This window comes from Coenobita brevimanus, chromosome 5, assembly GCF_032717465.1.
Source record: "Coenobita brevimanus isolate Jiangsu-jjx chromosome 5, ASM3271746v2, whole genome shotgun sequence".
Lineage (NCBI taxonomy): Eukaryota > Metazoa > Arthropoda > Malacostraca > Decapoda > Coenobitidae > Coenobita > Coenobita brevimanus.
In genome coordinates, this window is record NC_136958.1 from 11,691,762 (window position 1) to 11,713,808 (window position 22,047).

A 22,047-nucleotide genomic window follows, 5' to 3' on the forward strand; every position below is an offset into this window, starting at 1 on the left:
GAATGGAGGAAAAGGAGAAGAACAGAAAAGGAGGGGATGGGGGGGAGAAAGAGAAGGAGTGGAGAGAGGGTGGGGGAGGGGGAGAAAAGGAGGGGTGAGAGGGTTAACAAGGTAGTCGTGACGGGGGGAGGGAAGAGCGGAAGGTGGGAGGGGGGTGAGGCAAAAGGGAAGGGAAAGAGGAAGAGTGCGTGAGGGGAAGGGAGGGGGAGAAGAGGAAGAGGAGGACCGGGCAGAAGGAAGGAAGGAAGGAGGAGAGAGAGAGAGAGAGAGAGAGAGAGAGAGAGAGAGAGAGGTAGTGGGAAGAAAGAAGGGGACGAGGAAAAAGCGGGACTAGAGAAGGGTAGGAGGAGAGATGGTGCGAGGGAGGAGGAGAAAGGTGAGAATGGGAGAAAGGAAGGAAAAGAAGTAAGAATGAGAGAAAGAAGAAAAGGAAGCTGAAAGGAAAAGGAAAGAGAGGTAGGGAGGGAGGAGGAAGGGAGAGAAGAGCGGAAGAAGAAAGAGGGAAAGAGGAGGGAGAGAGAAGAGGGAAGTGGGGATGTGAAAAGATCAGGGAAGTATGGATGAAAAAGAGGGAAGGACAGGGTGCTGGGGAGGGTAGGAATATGGGAGGGGAGAGGAGGATAAAGGGAGAGGGAAGGGTGTAAGCAGGGTTAGGTATGGTGGGCGAAGGAGGGGTAGGATGTGTGATGGGGAGAGGGTATGATGTAAGAGGGAGGGGGAGATGTGATTGGGAGGGGGGTGTGGTGTGAGAGGGAGGAGGTAGGGTGTGATGGGGAGGGGGCATAGTGTGGGAGCTGAGAGGGAGGGGTCGGTTTTGATGGGAAGGGGTATGGTGATGGAGGTAGGGGGTAGGGTGTAATGAAGAGGGGTATGGTGTGAGTGGTATGGGTATATGCTGTGCGAGGTAGGAGGGCGTGATGAAGAGTGGGTATGGTGTGAGAGGGAAGGGATAGGGTGAGATGGGCAGGGGGCAGGATGGTGGATGGTGGTGGTGGTGGTGGTGGTAGTGGTGGGTGGTCAAAATATTTAGAGCGGGTGGCGGCACTGTTGACACCTATACCCTCTCGTCTTCACACATCATCTTACCTCCCTCCCCCCACTCTCTCTCTTTCTCTCTCTCTCTCTCTCTCTCTCTCTCTCTCTCTCCTTCCCTTCAATTTTCTTTCCCGTCCAGTCATTTTCTTCGTTCTGTTTCTTCTCTTTCTGTCCCTCAACATGTTTCTTAACCTAGCTACACTCTCCTCTTTCTTGTCATAGCATTCCTCTTTTTTCTCTTTGCTTTCCCTTTACAGAACTTACATGCTGCTGCTGCTGCTGGTGATGATGATGATGATGATGATGATAAGGAGAAGGAGGTGGATTATATTGTATTAATTTCAGGCACCAGTTTTCTTATTATTTGTCTCACTTGCTGTCAGTGTAAGGAGAGGTTCGAGCATTCAGTACAAGGGCATACTTCTGTCTTCCCTGCAACTTGCAGAGGATTTTACTCAGGGAAGAACTATTGTACTGAAGTAGTTGGTGGAGGAAATAACTAATCCCTCTTCCAGTATAAAGACCATCTCCTTTAACTCAGTGAAATCTATTAGTAGTGACAAAAATGAAAGGCTGGCAATAACGACGTACTCAGCCTGAAATTGTTAACTACCCTGTCTCGATCCTTTCCATTCCCTCAGTCCTGTTCAACTATATCTTGTTTACTATACTGTTTTTACTCTAACTTGGCCTAATATTCCCATCTCTTCATCCAGGTTGTAACAATAGATAAATACCATGTTTTGACGCAGTTCATAAGTGCCGTGGAAAGGATGCAGAGCCACAGCATTGTTTTTTTTTTTGTTTTTTCTTTTTGCTACCGAGTTACGTGAAATAGTAGCAAAAGGATGAAAATTTGGGTCAGGTTAAGGTGAGGGAAGTATAGCACAGCGTGAATTGCCTTCCCCATTCCTGAATAATTGTATGTCTTTTCAGTGTATATAAGGAGGACAACTGCTAGACTGTGTTTAGAGGAGGAAAGTTAATACTAAACAGCTTAAAGCTATCTCGATTCATCTTTCCATCCCTCCAAGCTTACTAGAGTCAAACGATTTTAATCTGCCTTGGGAAATCCTGGGTTTAGTAAATTGAAGTATGGAGATGTTCATATACTCGTAAGTATCCTTCCAAATAAGATCGTCAAATCATACCGCATCTGACTGAGGCTTGATTTTGTCAAGAATGGCTCAAATGAAAGAAAATTTACCAACATATTGAAGTACCGATAGTGCTTAGTGTGAAGATGAAGCAGTTTTGGCCCAACTTGTACTCCTTCTTCAGATCTGAATACCAAGTTGGGCCGCAATAGTTCTACCTTCACAATGAACACAATTTCAGTATGGACGTATAATTTCTGTTCGCTAACACATCCCGTATCACTTAGCACAGTCTATCATCCTCCTGTTGAACCTTTATGCCTCCCCCAGTAGCCTACACCTCCCCACCTCCCCCTAGCCAGCGGCAGGTGTACGAGGCTCCCTATAATCGTCGGCGTGGTTCCCTTGCACCTCTTCCTTACTTGCTTATTTTCTTTTATGACACGCTAATAACCTCATACATATTATTCATTCAATCCGGAGCACTGTAAGGTGTAATATGCAAAATAAATATCTAAAGAAGACGTGCTAAGTAACCCTCCTAACGTCGACAATATAAGCCAATGGCATGAAGCACATTACTTGTTTTCAGATGTCCGTTCTGTGTACTATTTTTGCATTACGTGCCAAGTCTGATATTCCCACGATGATCACCCTCATCTCTTTGGACTAACCTAACCTAACCTAACTTAACCTAACCTAACCTTACAGATTAACTTAACTAACAAACAAAATTAACCTGATACAAAGAAAACAAACCAGACCTAACCTAGACTTTCCTGTTGATAAGAAAACTTGCAACAATGGTACACAGAACGGAAATCAGGTACTCGCACAGCACCCATAACTTCCATCACGGGTGTGTGTCCATAAAGAAGCCTTGCCAGTTTCTGCGATCAACACGTCTCTTTAAAGCTGTATTGTTGTATGGAATAATTATGCTTTGTCGTTTTTTTTTAAAGCTATTATTCACTTTAGTCGGGTCGTGAAGTGTTTAACAGCCGCAATAATGACGATGTAAGTGAAGTTTAACCATCGTTAAAATTAGGCACAAAGAAGCTGTGAATATGGGTGTGGGCGTGGGAGAGGCTGATGAGATTAAAAGATTTCATTATAGTTATATCTATTCTCATTACAGTTACATCTATCCTCTTTCGTTCCTGATGCATTCACACCGTTTTCTCTCCCACTACCTCTGTCCTAACTGGCTGTCTCTCCCCGCCACAGAGATGCAAGGAGAAACTAAACACGCTGGCCATCTCCGTCATGAACCAGTGGCCGGGGGTGAAGGTGAGGGTGACGGAGGGATGGGACGAGGAAATGCATCACGCCTCCAACAGCCTACACTACGAGGGCAGGGCCGTGGATATTACGACGTCTGATAAGGTGAGAGAGAGAGAGAGAGAGAGAGAGAGATTTCGATGGCTGATATTGTTGTAGAGGCGCGGAGTGTGTGTGTGTGTGTGTGTGTGTGTGTGTGTGTGTGTGTGTGTGTGTGTGTGTGTGTGTGTGTGTGTGTGTGTGTGTGTGTGTGTGTGTGTGTGTGTGTTTATTTGCATACAAGTGTCAGTATTTTTCTGAACAGCCTCAGGCTCTGAGCATAGACATAAAAGTCCGTTCCCTAAGGACCAGCTGTCTTCGTACATGTCTCACATTCTCACATGCCACCACTTTGGCGATACTACCCACCGTCCATATGGAATACTGTCCACGGTAAACCACCTCCAGCAACCATTTCACTTCTTAGGACCCACTTTCAATTCAGGTCACTAAATGAGTATCTTGCTTGGCCGAGGAAAAGTCTAACAGTCACTAATCCCTTCACTGGTATGGACGCACTTTGATATTTCACCTAGGCTACTGACAGACAAATTTGTTCTGCGAAGATAATTTCTAAGAGTTAATATCTCTTTTTTCGGTTCTATAGATTGGGCTGGGAATTTAGTTCAATATATTATCATATGATTTATTCAGCAGATAAATATTCTAGCAGTCAAAGGACTCAGAGCCATCTCAGTGAACCCACAGGCATCTGGAGGTTCCTAGTGGTGAGTAAAGCCACCTGGTGTTAACAGGGGAAACAACATAAACCTGCCCCTGAGGTTTATGTGTTAAATTATGATAGTTTCTTAATCTCTTTAATCTGGGGATGTACTTTATTGCTTTACTTTGCTTTATTCTTGCTCTCTCCAGACGCCTGTGTGAAAATTCAGATTAGGATAGGCTTTTCAGACTGGAGGGGTTTAGTAAAGTTTCCATCATCTTAAATAAAAGAGATATTTTTTATGTTGCAGTGGATGTGCTTAAAAGTATTGGAAAAACTATTTTGAGATGGTTTGGCTACGTGGAAACAATGGAGAATGAAAGGGTGACTAGGGGAGCGTATGTGAGCGAACAGGAGGGCAGGAGGGGTAGGGGGAGACCAAGAATGAGGTGGAAGGAATGGGTGGAGAGGGATATTGTGGGGAGAGTGGTAAGATGGAGAAAGGGCAGACTGATGGCAGATTATGGGGCGATATTGATGTGGTTCTTTTGTGGCCACCTCTTCCAGGATATAGACCATTGACAGACAGATGGATTTTTCTAAGGCGAATAAAACTGCATGGATTTACTGGATTGAAAATGTCTGAGTTATTTATTTACCTCTCCAACACGCAGCCTTAGAGTGAGTCTGGATCATTACTTGTTCACAGCAGCACAGCATTGAAGTCACACACACACACACACACACACACACACACACACACACACACACACACACACACACACACACACACACACACACACACACACACACACACACACACAGGGGCGTATCCATTAAAGTGTTTATATATTTGTTTATGCTTTTGCACAGACCTTCATAAAACCTAATAAATAATCCAATGTTCTTTTACGGTTCATTTCAGTTGTCAACAATATTGTCGAGGTGACCCACAGATATCTGTTACAGGATTATGCTTATATATGTTTGCCATCGCCTTCCCTTTCTGCATGCATTGATCTCTCTCTCTCTCTCTCTCTCTCTCTCTACTACTGTATCTATGTATATCTACAGATATATCTATATCTGTCTATCCATCTACCAATCTAGAGAGAGAGAGAAAGATACAGACAGACAGGCAGGTTGATCGACTGACTGACTCATAGATATCGGTACATGTGTCTGTCTGTCTACGGCTACTGAATTACTTTATAAACAAGCGAACGTACAGTAGTAACACCTTCAGTATCGCCAGGCTTTTCCATGTAATTCAATCACCCTACGATCTGATATTAAAGGGAGGGCACGTCGTACTGAAGGAGCTACCGTTCCAGTGCAGAAATGTTCTGGCAAATCATTATCTTCAGTGTTATTGTCATCTTCCTAATACTGTCACTGACGCTGTAAATAATGTGGGAGTGAATGGAAAAAAGGTCAAAGAAATACAGTATATAAACTTAAAGAGAAAGCATGTCCTACATAGAAATACATCAAGCGTGTTTGTCGATCGTGTACCTGCGTCTCGCCGGCACAGTCGTCGGAAGAACAGTCAAAAGGGTGTATCCCTGAAGGCAAGTACGCTCACTGAGACGGATGAAGCATGAGGGGCGGCGATGGCAATAATAAAGTGTTAGAAGTTTGGTGTGAATGTACAGCAAGGACTGGGTGGGTGGAATGGAGTGGTCGGAGTGGACTGGGATGATGCAGCTTGATTGGTCAGGGTGGCGATAATACCCCCTTTGAAGCTGGGCATTATATGTCAGCCGATATGGGTAGAAGGAGGTCATAAGAAGAGGATGTGTTGGTTGAGAAGGAATGGGTAGGATGTGTCGGGATGGTGGTGGGTGATGGAGGCAAGGCAATGATAATGTACACTGCCAAGATGTACCCTGCAAATTCACCTATAGGGGTGACAATGGTTTCTTTTAACACTTTCCCCTAGAACAAGAAAAAATGAGAACAGATACATTCTTTCCTGCCGAGCCTTTTTGAACGGGCTAATTTAAAAACACTAGAGGCCGGCAAAAAGTAATTTAGTTTACCTTCAAACTCGAGACAACGGATAACCTGGCGACGTTTGGCAAGTCAGCACATCACTCAATGGAGTTACTGAACACCGCCACTACCCATTTGCCTTTGTATCTATCCACCCAAATTCATCCCCAACTATCTAATCAACTTATCTATCTGTCTGTTCATTTGTTCAACCTGTGTGTGTTTACTACTGCCACAATTCCTTCTGTCTGTCTATCTACCAATCGGTCTGCCTTTACTACTGCCACAAACCCATCTATCTATTTATCTGTGTATCCCTTACATCCATTCGCCTAACATTATCTCATTCATTCATCCATCCTTCCATGTACTTATCTCTCTGTTTATCTATCTGCCAATCCAAAAAACCCTAGTAACTACTCCAGTGCAGAGTTTTTCCACTAAGAGTTAAATATAAACTCACCACAGTCCTACTTCATTAATACTCAAACTAAGATGAATCTAAACTTACCCAGACCAACCAAAACTTCCCAAAACTATGCTGAAATTATTGAAAAACCTAACTATTTCAGATGCCATGCATCCTGGAGTAACACTGAGGGGGCAGGGTCCGCGTCTTTCCAAAACAAAGTTGTCATTTTTCAACCTTCCCTACATATACCCAAAAGGTTAAGCACCAAACTTTTAATATTTCAAAATTTACCTAACCTACAGATTCACAATAGAGGAGTTTGAGGAGGAACGGTGCAAGCACACAGGGCAGCGGGCTATCTGACATACAATAAATTCCTTTGTAACTAAGTAGTTCAGTGTCAATGATATTATTAGGCCCGGTGCTTGGGAGGATCTAGCAACGAGAACAAGTGGACAAAGCCTGCTGCACTCTTACATACCTGTCCTCTCAGAGCACTGGTAAAAACAGGCATGGAAGAGGTTCAGTAGAGCCTCTTAACACCCAGACAATACGGCACATTGTCAGGATCCTTCACATAAACCATATTTTCGTTGGTAAAGGAGCCTCCTTAGCACCTCTTCCTTTTTAATTATTTGCAGTAAATCGTATTTTAACGTATTCTTGTATATTGTTTATGAAATATATCTTGATATAAAGCGATATGAGTAATACACGAGAAAAACAAAGCGTAATATGCAGAGTAAGTCGCTAAGGAAGCTGCGGTACACATCTTCCCAAACCCACAAGCAGGCCATAATCTAACAACGCAAAGGCTGAAGAAACATTTCACTTGACCTTCTTTGAGTGCCCATTATAGATCTGATAGAGAGAGACAGGTACAGCCGTGGCCACAACAGAGAGCACACAGTTACTGATAATTACAACTTGTCTGGGAGCACCACACATAGTTATTAAGCTCTGACTACCACCAGACGGTCTTGTGTTACTTAAGGAAAAATAGGCTAACCCATTCACAGGGAGAACCTTTTTATAGTGTATTCTTGCTACTGCCAGACGGTGTTCTTCGCCTCAAGGGGGTCAGCTGGAACTGAAGGGATGGACGAAAACTGAATCTGCACCTCCAGTTTGAGAGAAAAAAAAATCACCCTAATTAAACAGTGAGAAATGAGTAAGATTAAATAAAAATGACATTCTTCGACTCAGGGGGTTGAGAGAATGAGAATGATTACACGTAAATTGAAATGAGAGAGAGAGAGAGAGAGAGAGAGAGAGAGAGAGAGAGAGAGAGAGAGAGAGAGAGAGAGAGAGAGAGAGAGAGAGAGAGAGCCGGAGTCAATTAGCTGAGGTGACTGTGAGACAAAAGACAAGACCGGGGCATGATTAATAGAGAGACCGGGTGATAAGAGACACTGTTAGTCATGTGTGTGTGTGTGTGTGTGTGTGTGTGTGTGTGTGTGTGAGAGAGAGAGAGAGAGAGAGAGAGAGAGAGAGAGAAGGTATGGCAGAAAGACGGCCACCTGTTACGGAACTATGGTGTCCGGCTATAGACAGGTATATAGAACGAGTACAAGGTGCGGAAAAGAGGAAGGCAAAGAGATGTCTATTCATTCTGTAGCCCCTTCACCTCCTACCTTGAGGCTAGTAATGCCTCTTTAGTTCCTTGTCTTTCGAGGATAGACGTGGCTTCTTAATGTCCAAGCATTTTAATTTGTCAAAACTGCGCCACACCACCAACACTGATGCTAAGTCGTGACTGGGTGGTGAGAGGCTGACAGTGACAGTTAAACGAAATTCGTATGCACGGATTTTACTGATCTACAGGACCCATCATCATGCCATGAAAACATCCCTGTTATATCCCGCAGACTATTTTCTGGCTTCCCCAACATGTATATAATACAGTAGGTCTGGTAGGTATTAGTGTATCGGTGGAGTATGAACGAGTGTGGTATATTGGAAGAGTGCTAGGCTTTAGGTAAGTTAAGGCTTTGCCCAGAGTCGGACACATGAGAAACGGAAAGACGCAGCCGTACTTTTGCCCTAGTACTATCAATATATCAGCTGCAAAGAGGATGCGACATACAGTACTTGTCAAAAGAATTTAAATGGACTACAGTAGGCTACACTAAGCTGATTGATTACTGCAGTCTCCTACCTTAACTTCCTTCTTTTCACTATCTTCCTCCTTCTTCCACACGACTTTTATCACCTTTAGGAGAGCGGCCTAGTACTGGAAGCTCAAAATATTCTTATCTAGGCTAAATAAAGTCGTCTGGAGATAGTACGAATGCAATTTTAAAAAGGCGACCTCGTACTGCAAGGGTGAATCTCAGTAAAACCCTGATTTGATAATTGCCAGGCACTCTCAGTAATGCTTTAACTGTAATTTTCACTCTTTCTCTCTCTCTCTCTCTCTCTCTCACCGTTTCCCAGGTCCTGGTGCAGTACAATTTCCTCAGCACTCCTTCCCTCACCCCTCGTCAGTAAGCCTTTCAAACAATTCTCCAGCATATATTTCATCCTTGCTTGCTCGTTCCCTTGCCTCATGCCTCCCCTGAGTCTACACTTCATATGTATCTCAAGATCAAACGTGCATATTTTCTGAGCCTGCCTTCCTCACCAACCCTCCCCCCTCTCTCTCTCTCTTTCTCTCTCTAACCCTTCGGGGCAGGGAAGGCCCCGTGTGTCGACGCTACCGCCTAAGAGGAGGCTTCAATGACACGCCTTTCGTTCAGGAGAGAGAGAGAGAGAGAGAGAGAGAGAGGGAGAGTGAGAGAGAGAAATTATATGCTTTCATCTTGCCCTTTTCAACACAGTGAGCTCAACAAAATGCGTAACAAGAGAGTCAGCAAAGTCCATGAAAGTAATAGGGAAAGTACATGATGTAGACAGATAGAAATACAAACAAATATTGAAGGACTTGGAGTGACAGTGACCTCAAGGATTACGTGTCCCTACTCAGTAACGACTCCTCTTCCCACGACACACCTCCTCCTTTCATTTACCCCTACCTTGGTCTATGGTACTTCTGTCTCCACACCTTGTCCCTCCCACCTTCCTCTTTTCTCTTTATTCTCATCCCATATCCTACCTTTCTCCTTCTGTCTTCTCTTCCTATCCTCATTCCTTCCTTTCGCTTCCCTCTCTCTTCCCTTCTCCTAACTGATTACTCTTCCCTTCTCTTCCTTCCCCTCCCCTCCCCCTCCCCCTCCCCCTCCCCCTCCCATTTCCCTCCCCTCTACCTGCATTGTCATTTCTCTTCTCTCCCTTTCCATCTTCACCTGCCTCACTTCTTTTCTCTTTTCTTTCCCTTAACCCCAATACTTCCCCTCCAGTTCTTCCACTTTCTCTCCCCTGTTCCTGTTTCACTTCCCATCCTATTCCTTCCTTTTCCTTCTATTTCTTGTCTCACCCCTCCTGTCCCTTTCCTTCCTTTCCCTGTTTTCACCCGTCTCTCCGTGTCCTCTCCGTCCCTTCCCTTCATCTGTCCCACTCCTCTCCCTCCCTTTTATCTCCCCACACCCCACCCTCCTCTTCCCCCTCCCCGCCCCCTGCACCCGGGTCACCTGAGCAGATAATGTCGTGTTGGCCAAATTAAACTCAGGCAAAGGAAACGCTCAGAGTTAATCAGGTGTACAGCCAGGGACAAAAGTTCTTATACACTTCCACTGTCTGCTTCACACTTAGGCGTCTTAATATTTAGGGAAAGATTTACTCTCTAATTATAGGCGTTTTGAGAGAGAGAGAGAGAGAGAGAGAGAGAGAGAGAGAGAGAGAATAACGTAATCATCAAATCAGACAAAGTCGTCAACTCGTATGGGCAGAGAAACATACCTGTACTAAGATTCCCACCGTAGATATTTCAGTCATCAGGAGAAAGAGGGCAATACAAGAGGTGAAATATTAGGGGAACTTTTGTCTAAAATCCGTATACGCTCGCTGTCCTTATTATGTATTACAAGTCGATGCTTTCTGAAATGGTGCAGTGTATGTTCAACTTCAGTCATATTATCTCCATTTGTGCTATCTCACTCATTGGCCCACTCATCCTCGCACCTCCTCTTCGGCTAATACCTGGTGATTTCATTCCCTCATATGTGCCTGGGTGTTAGTACTTTTATCAAAAACCCTCTCGTGGTCGAGATTGCTCCAGTGTTCTCTTACAGCTAACTCCAGACGATTATATTCAATGAGTCGCAAGAGCCTGACTGTAAATCTTTGCACTACAATGACTTTTTTCACTTTACTCCGGCTGCCACCAAACGATTTTATTGAGATTTGGAGAGACATTTTATGCAGAAGATGTTTATAAAAGTTGTATCTAACTCCCCGATTAAAAAAAAAAAAAAAAAATTTAAACTATCAAGAATAAAATGCAAATGACATGGTGGAGCTAGAGGTGATGAAGTAGAATAACAGGACAGTGACAAGAGTTTCTGATTTTTGTAAATTATCAGACACTCGCTTAAGGGCCGCCTTCGGCGACCTTCCGCTCGATGTCGTCATTTCATATCTTTAGAAATGAGTTATAACTCGGGAAGTGGTGGCCCGTTTGGACTGGAAATCTTCAGGTTTGAACATTTTATCGGTACCTTGCTCTAAGAAAAAATTGCGCTACATGTGTGGTTTTTGCTGTGCTACGGAAGACAACGGACACACAGACACATCTCTAAAGGCAGCTTCCTGGAATATTTGGACAGCAACACTTTCTTTCTTGCTTAATTTATTCATGATCCCAGTGAGACGACTGGACTGAACCCTGATTTACGTGTGGGATGGAACTGGCCGGTGAGCTATGAAGCAAAACGTAGCTCCCAATCAAAAGGCAGATTGTATTGCTACCGGTGAAACGAAACTCCTGCTGAGAAATGAAATACGCTCTAGGAAACGAAATTTACCCTTCCAACCAAAACATTGCCTGTAAAATGAAACACGTCCTTTCCTATAAACCGATGTACGTCCTGTGAAACGAAGTGCGTCCTGTGATAAATACGTCCCATAAACAATATCACCTGAACTAAAAGCTCGTCTTGTAAAACGAAAAGCGTCCTATGAAACAAAATGTGGCAAACGAATCAAAACATGGCTATAAAACGTACCCATCCTATAAAACGAAACTTGTGGTATGGAATTAGACGTCGGGCATGAGAGTAAACTGAGGATGAAGGAAGCCAGGTGGACAATGGCCGCTGGTGACATAAAGCGCAGTGTCATGGTGTTGGTGGCAGGGGTTGTCTGACACCCTTACCGACTCTACTGACACCACCACCACCACCAACACCCCCCCACTACTATTTCCCTACCACATTCTCGTTCCCATCACACTTACTTCTCCCTCAGCACTACTTCAGTCTCGCTACTACTTCCACTATGGCTGCCACACTCATGATACCAATGTTACCACACTCTCAGTACTTCTGCCGCTGATACTGCTACCATTGTCACCACACCCTAAGTTTTAATACCACTACTGTCACTACCACTGTCGTCACTACCACTACCACCGCCACCAGTACCATTTTCATTACCATCACCCACATTTTCCATACCACTACCACTGTCATCGCACCCAAATTTCTCTTGCCACACTACCAGTACTACCACATACAGTTCCGCCGCCATTGCCACCACAACTGCAAAAACACCGATGACCGGGATTGCTTACTGGTGAAGAATGTTTAATTGCTTACAGGATTTCGCCACGCCTGCCTCTCACTCCTGGATCTCAGCTAACCACAGCCACCAGGTCCACCATCACCACACCCTCACTACCACTTCACTGTAATCTCTCTGAGCTGTATCCTGGTTAATTCTGGAGATTCTGTTGTGAATCGCGCACCCCATCTTAATATCCCACATTATACAACTGATACAACTACGTCAGTATAAAAATATATAACACAAACGAAAATATCGAGGTGTAATTGCAATGGGCATAATAAATTGCTAATGAAGAGGTGTTTAAAGTCTCCTACACCAACAAGAATACAACTCATTAGCACTGATACCAAAAGTAATTTACCTGACCTAACCTAATTCAATCTAATAACCTAACTAAAGCTAACTTAACCTAACCTAGGATAACTTACGCTAACCACTGTTCTCTCCCCCACAGGACCGGTCTAAATACGGGATGCTGGCGCGGCTGGCGAGGGAGGCGGGGTTCGACTGGGTGTACTACGAGTCTCGCTCACACATACACTGCTCCGTGAAGTCAGGTAAGAGCACAGAGAAATACAGGTGTACAAACGAAAGTAAACAACATAATACCTCATAGTTTTCCCTAGGCTGTTTATTATAGGACACGGAACTAAGGTATCTGTCAGTCAAAGGCAAGGGTATCACAACAGGAAGGCTCTCCCCACCCACCAGGCCCTCCAGCTGAAGTGGGTAGGAAAAACGAGAAAGGACCTCCATACACCATAGTAAAGCCGTCATGGAAATTTTAAGTGGAGGAAGAGAAGGAAAAGAGAAAAAGAAAAGAGGGAAAAAGAAGTGAGAAAGGAAGGCGGAGAAAGAGGTGGAAGAAAATGGGGAAAAAGTGGGAAAATGGAAATGTCACAGAGGAGGGTGAGGGGAATGTGAGAGAGTAAAGAGTTAGAAAGAAAATGTGAAAGAAAGAGGAAGACATGAAGGAAAACGGAAAGACGGAGGGAGAAATAAAAGGAAAATAGTTACGGTAGCAAAAAAGGAGGGAAATTGTAGGGAAACTAGGAGTAATGACAGGGAAGGAGGGAGGAAGAAAGGAGAGAGGATGGAAGAGAAGATAGAGATGAAGGGAAGAGAGTAGAGAGAACTTAAAGCTGAGAAAGGGAGGGGTGGAAGAGGAGAGGGAAGAAAAAAGGAAAGAAAAGGGAGGAGAGAGAGAGAGAGGGGGGGGGGAAACTGGAGGGAGGAAAAAATAAAGAGCAAGATAGGAAAGAGCAAAGTAACTGAACATGACAGAGAGGGAGGGCGGGAAGGAGTCAGGTGGGAAAACAGAGAAAGGGGAAGACGGGAGACAGGGGGAATTTTCTGTCTTTTACGTCCCCATCAGCGTGAAAGAAATAAACCCGAAACTAAAGCACTGGCCGTATTCTCGTGGGTTTAGGAGACACTCTATAATTGGTTTATTCTCACCCGAGGGAGCTAGACCAATCGTGCAATTTAAATACTTAGGGTTGCGTGAGATTTGATAGGTCTTAGCTATGGGGTATGAATGAGTCTTCTTGGTTACTAGTCAGATTTATCCTCCAATCCGATTACATTTGACCATTAACTGAGCTGAAGAAGGTTAGGGATATTTGTGTTAGGAGATTAAACAGAATATAGCACCTCTTCCTTCCCAGTTAAATGTTTGTGTATAGTAAGCTAGCATTCTTTTATGTTATCTATACAACCTACAACAACATTACACAGGCACAGAATTAATAACATGCCAGAGAATATTCTTCATTAAAAGTATGATCACAAGTAATATACGGCAAACTTCAGGGCACCAAGGGAGGAAAGGAAGGAATATCAGTTATGGCACCACAGGGATAAGGGAACAAATATGGTAGTTACAACATTGAAAGACAAAACTGGACATGGGCAGGTTATGTCCTTTGTAGAACAGGTAATGTATAGACAACCATGGTAACTCTGTGGCAACCCAGAGGTGGAGAGAGAGGAAGAGGCAGAGAAAACTATGAGAGAACTGAACGAAGCTGAAACATTATCTCTCCCAAAATATTAATGAACACACACATACACACACACACACACACACACACACACACACACAATGGGAAAATAAAATGCTGGCTGACTAGGCTGGACCCGGCTAACAATCAATAGGTCAGAGTGGAGAAGACCGAGGGAGGCCTTTATCCTGCGTTGGGCTGCTGGCACTACTGCTGATGACGATAATGATGACGATGAAAATGAGGACGACGACGATAATCATAACTAGTTCTTGCGTCTCAGTTTTTTTCTTTAACCTTTGGAATTTAATGATGTGCTTTACTGATATCATCTTCCTACTTCCATTTCTTCTTTTTTCTAGGCCCTCTCTTTTTTCCTTCAGCTCTTCTCTCCTTCTCTTCCCGATACAGTTATACTCCTTCATTCAGTACTTTTCCTCCCTCCGCCAGTTCCTCTCTCTTTCCCCTCTACCACTCTCTCTCTCTCTCTCTCTCTCCTATTTTTTTCTTCTCTCCTCCAGTCTCACATTCTTTCAACATTTCCTCACTCAGGATCCTATCCTCCTTCCTCTATTTCTTTTCTCCTTCTGCGTCTGTCATTTAGTGCCTCTCGTACATTCCCCTGCTCCTTTATCTCTTCCTCCATCCTGTCCTTTACTCCTCTAATACCTCCTCTCTTCTTCTCTCTTCCATCCCCTTTTCGTCCAGTCTCACTCTCCCTGCCTCCTCCACCTACCCACTCCTCCTCCTTTTGCTTCCTTCTTTTCTTCTCCCATCCCTCTATCTACTGTTTCCTCTATCCTCATATAACTTCTCCACAGTCCCATCTCTTCCGTCCCCATCCTTCTCCAAATACCTTCCCTTTTTTCTTCACCTCTCAAATTATGCCCACACTATCTTCTTTCCTCCTCCTTTTAGTTTCCCTCCACTCTTCCTCCTGTTCTATCTTATCTCCTCCTATCTGCTTGTTTCCGCCTAATATGTTTTTTTTTTTTCTTTCCATCCCTCCAGTGCCTACCTCTTACCTTCACCATCCCCTTCCCTCTTCCAGCCTATACCAGTCCTTCTTCTCTTTATCGTCTCTTTCCTATCATTTTCCTCCCAACCCTTCCTCTTCCTCCTACCTATCCCATTCCCTAACTTCCTCATTTAGTTACCTTCTCTTCCTTCCAGCTCCTCTTTCTTATCTTCCTCTCTTAATCCTTTTCTACACAACCTCTTCTCTTTCCTCCAACATCCCTTCTCCCCTTTTTCCTCACATCCACCCTCAGCATCTCATCCTCCTTCTTTTCCTATCCCGCCCCCAGTTCTTCGCTCGCTTTTTAACTCAAGTATCTCTCCTCTCCCTCATCTATCCTGCCTCTATCATCCCTCTCCTTTTTTCTCTTTCTCCTCCTCCTCTTTTCAACTTCTCTCCTCTGCCTCTCCCTCCAACCTCCAACTACCCTTCTCCTCCCCTCTGCCTCCCCCACGTTATTTTACCTTTTTCACCTTTCTTTTACTTTTCTTGCCTTTCTTTCTCCAACATCTCTCCATCTGCACCCACCCTCTCTCCTCCCTTCCAGCTTCTCTTCTCCATCCCTTCTCCTTCCCTCTCCTGCTTCATCATCCCTCTTCCATCCCTTTTCTTTCTCTGTGTACCCTCCTCCTCCACATCCTCCCCTCTCTTCCCTCAACATCCCCTCTCTTCCTCCTCTCTTTCTCCTTCTACTCCTCTCTTCTCCTCTCGCAGTCCCTCCAGCTACACCATTCTTCCTTTCCATCCAGCGTCTCCTCATTCATTTAGTTTTTCTTCTTCCTATGTCTACCTTCTCTCCACCCTCCCTTCCCACTTCGTCCTCTTGTCCACTCCTTCTCCATTCTTTCCTTTCTTCTCATGCTTCCTACGTCCACCGTCCTCCTTCCTCTTCTCGTTCCTCCAACTCCTATCGTCTCTACCATTCAACTTTTCTCTTCTCCAACCTTCCATTAGCTTCCCTTTTCTCCACCATCCACTAGTTTCCCCTCTTCACCATCCACACCGTCCCTATTCTCCACCTCCATCCGCTTCCCTCATCTCCACCAACCCCTCCCTCATCTTTCCATCCCCTCTCCCTCCCGCAGGCAGAGGGGGAAGGGCAGGGGGCAGGGGGGTATATCGTGGACCACCCTGGCAGCGGTGGGGGGGTAGGGGGGGCGGTGACGGACGTATCGCGGGTGAGGATCTACTAAAATGTTGCCGCTGCTACGTTCCCACAACATCTCACAACCCTTCGCTCACACACCCTCCCTTACCCCACCCTCCCTCATCCTCCCTCCCTCCCTCCCGTCTCTCTCTCTCTCTCTCTCTCTCTCTCTCTCTCTCTCTCTCTCTCTCTCTCTCTCTCTCTCTCTCTCTCGCCATTAGTTTTTTTCTCGCTGTTACACCTCCACACCATCGCACATCACTCACTCTACACTCACTAGCACCTCCATCATTCATCAGCATCTTCTGGCCTTCCCTCCCTCCCTTCCTTCTTTTTCCTCCCTTCGTGTCTTGACCTCTTCTCTTCCCTCACTCTTCTCTCCTTCCCCCCTCTCCCCCCTTCTTCCTTCCGTGTTCAGTTCTGTACAACCATTCTTGTTCTTTCATTCATCAACATAACTCCCTCCCCCTTCCCTCCTTCTCTCTTCCTCTTTTCTCCCATCATATCTGCTCTCTCTCTCTCTCTCTCTCTCTCTCTCTCTCTCTCTCTCAACCATCACTCTACACTCACTAACGCCTCCATCATTCATCAACATCTCTCCCTCCCTCCCCTCTTCCTCCCTCCCCTCTCCCTTCCCCAACCCTCCCCATCCTTTCTTAACCTACCTGAAACTAATATCACAGCTGCAACAAGTCTCTGCCTCCCTCTTCCCTCCCTCCTAGTCCGTCTCCTCCCTCCTCCTCTCTTCTCTTTTCCCTAACCCTTCGTAGCCTCGCCTAATCTCCCCCAAATTAATCTCACAAATGCAACAAGGCTCCATCCTTCCCCCTGCCCCTCCCAACCTCTTCCTTCCATCCCTTTCTCCCCTCCCCAGCCCCTTTCCATCCCTCTTCCATACCCTTTCTCCTCTCTTCTCCCAGTCTCTCGTCCTCTCCTAACCTCACCCCAAAAGATTTCACAAATGCAACAAGTCTTCCTCTCTCCTTTCCTCTCTCTTTCTGACCCCCTCTTCTTCTCCCCTGGTCTCTCCCCCCTCCCCCTTAACCCTCTTCCTTCCCCAACCCTCCTCAACCTTTCTTAACCTCACCCAAACTAATCTCACAAATGCAACAAGACTCATCCCTCTCTCTCCCTCCCCCTTCCGCTCTCTCCCACTACCTCCCTCCCTCGTACCTTCCCACCCCCCTCCTTTTTCCCCCCTCTCCCTCTGCCCTTCGCCCTCCCCCAGGCCTCACGCGCGGCGGTGAGGAGGGCTGTAATGGAAAATAGGAAGGGTTGTAATGGCGAGCAAGAGGGCCTGTTTGGGGCGAGAGACAACGGACGAAAGATTGTGGGAAAGTGTGAACCTCGGCGCGAAGGTGGAGAGAGGGAGGGAGGGAGGGAACAAGGGTAGGAGGAAGGGGAGGGAGGATAGTAGGAACATGGGTAGGAGGGAGAGAGAGAGGGAGGTAGGAAGAGAGACTGGAAGGAGGAAGAAGCCCTGGATGTAGGGAGAGAAGAGAGAGAAGGGGAGAAGAGAGAGAAGGGGAGGGAGGATAGTAGGAACATGGGTAGGAGGGAGAGAGGGAGGGAGGTAGGAAGAGAGACTGGAAGGAGGCAGAAGGCCTGGATGTAGGGAGAGAAGAAAGAGAAGGGTACAGGAAGAGAGATGAGACTAGAGGAAGAGAAAGTGAAGAAGGACAAGACAAGGAAAGACGGGTAGAAATGGAGGGAGAAAGGAGAGGTAGATGGAGGGAAGAAGGGGCGTAGAGGAACTGGAGGCAAGAGAGAATGATTCAAAATAGACAGAGAGGGATAGAAGAAAAGGGGAAGGAAAAACAGGGATGAAGGGTAGGGAGGAAATACTCTGGAGGTTAGGAGAAAATGGAAGAGAGACTGGGGGTAGGGGAAGAAAGGGAGAGAAACTGGATGGATGGAGGAAAGTGAGAGAGAGTGTATACTGGGAGGGAGTGGTTGGGTATTACAAGGTGCCGCATAGCCTATTATTTGACTTACTGGTAACAAGATGACCGACAGGGAGGAAAAAGAGGGAGAGAAGCGTGGAGAGAAGAGAGGTGAGCTGAGGGAGGAAGGAAGGAAGAGAGAGAGAGAAGGATGGAATGGAGAGGGAGAAAAAAAAAAGATGAAGGACAAGGAGAGACAATGGATGGAAAGAAGTAAGGAAGAAAAGAGAGGGGGGGGATGGAAGGAGGAGAAGAGAGGGAGGGATGGAAGGGGGGAGAACAAGCTGTAGATGAGAGGAGAGGCCTTGAAGAGAAGTGGGAAGGTAATGGATGCAAAGAAAGAAGAAAAGGAGACAAAAGAAGGAAAGGGGAGGGAAGCACATAAAAAGAGGGGAAGAGAAAGAGGGAAGGAGAAAGGAAAGGAGTGTGAGGAAAGGGGTGAATGGAAGTATGGGAGGGAAAGAGGGAGATGCTTAAAGTGGAAGAAGAAAAAGGAGAGAGAGAGAGAGAGACAGAGAGAGAGAGAAAGAGAGGACACATGTAGGCGAGATCTTAAGTGCGTGAGAGAGACAAACAAGAGAGAACAATACATAAGCTTGGTAATGGACCTTAATGTATTGTGTTAACAGTCCGCAGTTTACCAGACGAACAAACTCTCTCTCTCTCTCTCTCTCTCTCTCTCTCTCTCTCATCCTTTCGTCTCTGTGCCTTATTTCTCTTTTGTCTTGATCTTTCTGTTTCTTCTTCTTTCCATTCTGTTTGTCGTCTTCTTTTCTAGTCTTCTTTTTTTTTTTTCCTTTTGTTCCTTGTCTGTTCCTTCACGTCTTGCCCCATTCTTCTCTTTGCACACACTCACACACACACACACATACACACACACAGTATCTCATGTGTTGTAAATGAAATGCAACCAATTTTTCCAAACGCAGATGTATCTCAATGTGATTTTTATTCTGTTCGCCTTTTTTTTTTCTTTTATGAAGGTATACAAGCTGTTACGCATCCACTCATGGTTACATATTCACTCATCTGACAACAAGACTGAGTTAACACCACCACCAACCACAACCATCATCATCATCATCATCATCATCATAATCATCATCGTGCCTTTTTTTTTTTTTTTCACCTTATGATGGGATGAAGTACGGTTTAGTAAAAAAGGAAAGAGAAAACAGGAACAGGGAGAACAGTCAACAGCATGACTAATGAAACTGCTCAAAAAATCATCCACACATCTTTCAAGCCCTTGGGATCCTGGTTCTAGATAATAATGTAGGCCTCCACTATCCACTCCCTCGATGTAGCGACAAACCAAATACTGTACTGCAGCCAAGGAAACCATTTATTATACTGGCTGGCAATTACTAACCATAAAATTATACTACCACAACCCAATGCCGCCAGGTGCCGTAGTGAATTAAGGCGATCCCACCGAACTGGACATTCAAGGATTATTAACTTGGATACTGTTAGCGTTTATTGCTTACATAATGCCACTCAGAGAAGGGTGAGGCTGGTTACTCTCGCCATACATGTTGAAACTGACTAACCTAACCTCAGGTCCCTACGCTCCTGATGGGACAGAAAAAGAACTGGATGATGGGTGAATGAATGGCTGATTTGGCCATTGCAACAGCATCAATAATACTTTTAGTGTCCTTTAGATGTAACGTGTACAACATTACTTTGACGTGTATCTGTTGTCCCCCAAACCCTTCCCTAGTCCTCTCTCGTGAGCATGGGAAGTTGGGGGGGGGGGGGTTAATCTAGCTCTGAGTCTCCTCCAGAGTAGAAAACCTGGCCCTGCAGTGGTCTTTATACAATACAGATGTAACATAACCTAGATTAAGTCTTTTGTGGTCCAGTACGTCATGCTTCTTTTGGATGTGGGAGAACTGAATATAATGTAGCAAGTGTACTATGATGATGGCACACACAGGAGCCTACCAAATCGAGCTATACAGCCTACTCAGTAAGCACTGTTGTAAGACTGCAGCCATGAATTTGAATTCCATCGAGAAAGAAAATGAAAGCGAAATAATCATGGGTCAGGGTCATTTACGTGCATTATTCAACAGCTCTTCAGTGCACTGATGGCTTTTTGTAGTTCATTCTTGATGCTACCAGAGATTCCTTCAGCTTATAGGGTTGGACATAGTTTTCAATAACGCATTCATTATTTGAGTTCTGTGCTAAGGTGAATAAAATTGTCAGGTTTTAGCATGCATAAAATTAGAAGACATTCTCGACCTGAATGGCTTCATATGTGACAGCATAGACACAACCCGCCACAATGATTCCATATTTCATGCCTTGCCTAAGCACTGAATAGGGCCAACTTTCACTCCCACCTTTCTAACAAAAATTTTCCCTGATCTCAATTTAAAACAAGTGGTGCCGGGCACAACAAACCTCGCCAGACAGCAGTTGTTCCATTTCTGTTAAATACTGAATCAGTACTGCCATTTAGTGTCAGTACGGTACACAATTAAAGTCTAAGGTAATGACGCAATTGTTTTCAAGTTGTGCCCTCTGAAAATCTGTGATCTTGTACTTGACTTTTCAAGGTCACGCAAGGTCAAAGGTTATGGTGCTAAATAAAAGCCTATATGAGACTTCCTATATCTTAACAATACTAAATCTCTCTATCTTCACTGAGATTCGAGTTATAGCTCCCTGAATATCCATAACCTTGAGTTTGCCCTTTCAAGGTCACTTACGGTCAATGGTCAAGGTACCAATTTAAAACCCGTATGGGATTTCCTATATGTTGATAAGAGTAAACATCTCTCTATCTTCAACCAGTTTCGAGTACCTGAATATGTGACCTTGAGTTTGACCTTTCAAGGTCATTTAAGGTCAAAGGTCTTGGTGCCAAATGAAAGCCCATATTTCGAGTTCCTGTATGTTCCAATAGTAAATATCTCTATCTTCAACCGTTCTCAACTTAGAGCCCTCTGAAAATCCGTGACCTTGATTTTGACCTTCCAGGATCATTCGATTACCTCTAAAATTTAATCTCTTTCTTTGGGGACCAGTACCCATGTGTCCTGAAAGTTTCATGTAATTTCATTAAGCCGTTTTTCCGTAGTGTTGCAAACAATCAAACAAACAAACACAAACTCCACCAAAAACATTACCTCGTCGGATTCCGTCCGGGCGAGGTAAGTAGACGCCATCATACTGAAATCCAGTAAAGGCCTCTGATTCATTTTGACCATAACCAGGTGGCAGATGAAGGAGAGGCAGGCTGAGAACCAGTTGGAGAGAGGTGAGAAGGTGTGGAGGCAGCTACAGTATGTGACAGACGGCCGCACACTGGTTAGTTATGGAGGGTTCCTTGCACCTCTTCCTTAATGGTGCATTATATATGTTACACTTTTTCTTGCATGGCATTTGCATCTTTGCAATATCGACACATACTGCACAGATATTATATAAAAGAATGTTAACGCGCCGTGTGCAGACAAAACACAAAAATGGTAAGGGAGAGATGCTACAAACCACCAAATCTAACGAGTACACGGGACAAAAGATAGTGTGTCGTGTGAGGAAGGGTTGTTAATGAGTAGGGACAGGAATGCCTGGAGGCCCTTTCATCAAGGCCACCTCTCAGGGGATGGAGCGTCAACAGTAGACTGAAAATATCTTGACTACTACCTTTTCCCCTTACCTTCACATCCCTCCCATTCCTTCACATCCTACCCTTTAATCTACATCTTTTCCCTTTTTTCCACATCCCTCCC

General features: G+C 45.0%; 1 protein-coding gene across 1 annotated transcript in view; it reads left to right on the forward strand.

Moving 5' to 3' along the window:
• Positions 1-3,398: 3,398 nt before the first annotated feature.
• LOC145398013 (sonic hedgehog protein-like) overlaps positions 3,399-22,047 on the forward strand; it is a 43,674-nt gene continuing 25,025 nt past the window's right edge. Inside the window, exons 1-2 of the mRNA XM_080270979.1 lie at positions 3,399-3,518; positions 12,642-12,744. Of these exons, the coding sequence (XP_080127105.1) occupies positions 3,399-3,518; positions 12,642-12,744 (223 nt within the window). The remainder of the gene's footprint in view (positions 3,519-12,641; positions 12,745-22,047) is intronic.